This window comes from Alexandromys fortis, unplaced genomic scaffold (genome assembly GCF_014885135.2).
Source record: "Alexandromys fortis isolate MF-2015 unplaced genomic scaffold, M_Fortis_MF-2015_v1.1 scaffold_240, whole genome shotgun sequence".
Classification (NCBI taxonomy): Eukaryota; Metazoa; Chordata; class Mammalia; order Rodentia; family Cricetidae; genus Alexandromys; species Alexandromys fortis.
The window spans coordinates 1,535,086-1,538,559 of NW_026068133.1; the positions used below are offsets into that span (position 1 = coordinate 1,535,086).

At 54.3% G+C, this 3,474-nt stretch overlaps 1 protein-coding gene across 3 annotated transcripts in view; it reads right to left on the reverse strand.

The window, feature by feature from the left end:
- Positions 1-703: 703 nt before the first annotated feature.
- Gpr4 (G protein-coupled receptor 4) overlaps positions 704-3,474 on the reverse strand; it is an 11,690-nt gene continuing 8,919 nt past the window's right edge. For 2 of the 3 annotated variants that reach the window (XM_050126375.1, XM_050126377.1), the window contains exon 2: positions 704-2,943. In XM_050126375.1, the coding sequence (XP_049982332.1) occupies positions 1,145-2,236 (1,092 nt within the window). In that variant the 5' untranslated portion in view covers positions 2,237-2,943 and the 3' untranslated portion in view covers positions 704-1,144. Of the gene's footprint in view, positions 2,944-3,261; positions 3,363-3,474 lie in introns of all 3 variants that reach the window. The other variant, XM_050126376.1, reaches the window with a different exon arrangement.

Genomic DNA, 3,474 nt, shown 5'->3' on the forward strand with positions numbered 1-3,474 from the left:
CCCATCATCCCAGCTATTCAAGAACTGAGGCAGGAGGATCAGATGTTCAAGGCCTGGATGAGCTACAGAGAGCCCAGAACCTGCCTGGGCATCTTATCAAGACTAAGGGAAGAGAGTGTGTGTGGCTCAGCCAAGGAGCACTCAATGGGAGGAGCCCTAGTACCAAAATAAATGAGGGGGAGAGCAGAGGCCAGCAGATGACTGAGCAGGTAAAGGCTGTTATCCAAGCCTGGGGACCCAAGTTTGAGTCCCTGGCTTCTACATGGAAGGAAAGAACCAACACTCGTAAGTTGTCCTCTGACTGCCATGGAATGATGCGGCAGAACCCCCACCCTGCAATAAATAAATAAATAAATAAATGTAAATAAAGTTGTCTTGCTGTGCTCACTTTGTCCTTTTTCCTGAGCCTCCTCTCTAAGCCAGTCTGCCCGGATGGCCCTCATCTGCTTTTGACACCCCTTGTCCTACAAGGTCTCAGACTGAGAGAATGTGGTTCGTGTCAATCTCAGAAACTCTCTGCTCCATAGCAGTTCACTCCTGTAAGACTAACACTTGAGAAGCTGAGAAAGGACCATGAGCTCAGTCCAGACTGGGATAAAAAAATAACCATACTCTTTCTCTAAAACACAGGAAAGAATTACTCTCACAAGCATGAATTCTAGGCAGCAGCTCTACCACTGAGCCACACCCCAGCCCCTCACTGGGGGATTCTAGCTAGACACTTGTGGCTAGACTACATTCCCAGGCTTTGTTGTGCTTAGTCTTTCAAGACAGGGTCTCACTTTGTGGTCCAAGTACATCATGAACTTCCAAGTCCTCCTTCCTCAGCCTACCAAGTAGCTGGGTTACAAGTCTGTACCATCAGCCAGGCTCTTCTGTCTTTGTCTATTAGAAACAGTTGGCTTAATTATCACCTCATCCTAAACTCTCCAAGGCTGACTTCCCCTGTGGGAGCCCACTGATGTGGACTGTGTCATTCCCCCATCAGGCCCTGCCAGTCAAAGTGAATCACTGGGAATCGTGGTGGAAGATGACTGAGAAAGACAGGAAAACCACTTTTTTCCCCTTGTTTTACGAAGATTCACACGGTCATATTTACATACATTTGCATTCAGCAGGGAGGGGTGGGGCATGAGGATGGAGCTCACTGTGCTGGTGGCAGCAGCACCTTCAGCGGCACCTGGTCCCCTTGGGCAGTCGGAGGCACTGCCCAGACAGCTCTGGAGGCCTTGCCGGTGGTGCTCCTCTTGGAGGTCAAGGGTGTCTCCAGGGTGAGGGAAGCACTGGCCATTTCTTGGGGCTTGTCGCTGGCCAGGAAACGCAGGAGGTTGTGCAGGGCCTTGGCCACGTCACTGCGAGCTCCCTCATTGACCAGGCAGTAGAGGATGGGGTCGGCCACACAATTGAGGCTGGTGAAGGCCAGGGAGCTGTGGTAGGCGGAGAAGACTCGCTCCTCGAAGCCACAGTCCCAGGGCCGACCTAGGTAGACAGCGCTTCGAGACAGCAGGAGGGCATGGTAGGGTGCAAAGCACACCAACACGATGGCGATGAGGCTCAGAGCCAGACGCTTGATCTTGACCTTCTCCTGGCGCTCCGTGGACACACTGCTCTGCACGGCCCGCAGGATGCCGCGGTAGCACAGCAACATGAGTGCCCAGGGGAAAAGAAAGCCCACGAAGACACGGTACAGATTCATCCAGGCCACCCAGCTCTCCATGGGGAACTTCTCGAAGCAGAAGGTGTGGTTGTAGCGATCTCGAAAGAGCTCGTCGTGGAAGAGCGGTGCAGAGTTGGCGCCCAGCTCGGTGGCCCAAACCACGGAGCTCACAGCCACCGCTGTCTTGACCCGGCGCAAACGGGCAAAGCGCAGCGGATGGGCCACGGCCAGGTAGCGGTCCACCGAGATGCAGCACAGGAAGGCAATGCTGATGTAGATGTTGCTGTAGAAGATGAAGCCGAAGAGCTTGCAGGAGCCGGGGCCATGGATCCAGTTGTCGTGGTGGAGGAAGTAGTCGACCCACAACGGCAGCGTGCAGATGTAGAGCAGGTCTGCGATGCTCAAGTTCATCAGGTACACGCCTAGCTCATTGCGCTGGCGTACCTGGCGGTAGGCCGCCCACAAAGCCAGGCAGTTGGTGGGCAGCCCCACCCCGATGACAAAGATGTAGAGGGATGGCGGGAAGAGGTGGTCCACTCGAGAGTCCACGTGGCAGCCCTCCCACGTGCAGTTGCCCATCCTGGGCGCTGGGGCTTCCTAGGTTCTTCCCCTGGCCCGCTGGGGCTACAGGGCCACGGGGGGCGGGAGGCCATCAGGCCCCCTGAGCCCCCTCTTTGGAGGCTCAGGGGAACATCATAGGAGATGGTTCACGAGGACAGAGTTCCAGGTTTGTTTTGTGGAAGGCTAAGCAGAAGGACAACTTGAGAGGACAGGATGAAGGTTGGACAAGAAGTGGCTCTAATGTCAATGGGAGTGTCTGTGCAAGCAGTCAGACATAAAGATGGGTGCGCAGGAAAAAAAAACAGATGAAGGCGGTGTTTATGGAGGAGTTGAAAACACCACAGGTACCATGCTCACTGAGGTCTTAGGGAGTAAGCATGGGCACGATTAAGTACCAATGGGATGGAATGTTCTAGAAGACTCAGGAAATAACACAGGACAGCATTGAGTTGGGAAGATGCAGCTTGGAGTACTGCATCTGCTAGAACGCCAGCAGGAAGCGGAGAACTATGTAAAGTCACCACAGTGTCCTCTGGGGATGGACAAAGAGGAAGGACTGGCTAAGGCTGGGGACTGTGGGAAGGGATGCTGGAAACAGGAAGATGAGTAAGCTGTGGAGCACAGGAAGACTGTGGGTAGAAGAACTCGGAAGAGTTGTTGCTGGAGTTCAAGGGGTGGAGATGGAGTCCCATTCACGACCACATGGAGAGCTGAGCTGGGTAGGCCTGTGGGGAGAGAAAACAGTGGGGGAAGCAGGCATGTTCATCCATGCTGGCCTCCCCCATACCATCCCATTATTCCTGTGGAAGAGAAAGGGGACGCCCCAACAAAAACTGCTGGGGTACCACCCTAAGGAATAGATTCCTAAGAGCATGGGACTGGGTGTGTCTGTGTCAGACAACAGTGGGGCTTCCCAAACATATATTAAAGACCTAACATGCTGAGCACATTGTCCCGGTGCCTTAGATCCCAGCAGTCGGAAGGTAGAGGCAGGAGGGTCAGGAGTTCAGTTATCCTCCCCACACATCTGAAGCCATGAAAACCTGTCTCAGAAGAGCAGTGGAGGGTGAGGTGTGTGGAGATGGCTCGGTCGGTAAAGGAGCTGCCAAACCTTGCGACCTGAGTTTGAGTCCAGGCACTCGCACTGTGGAAGAAAGAACCAAGTCTGCAGGTTGTTCTGAAGCCCACAAGTGTAGCATAGCAAAATGCGGACTCTGGGTGGGGGTTGGGGGGGAGGGAGGGAGGGAGGGAGGGAG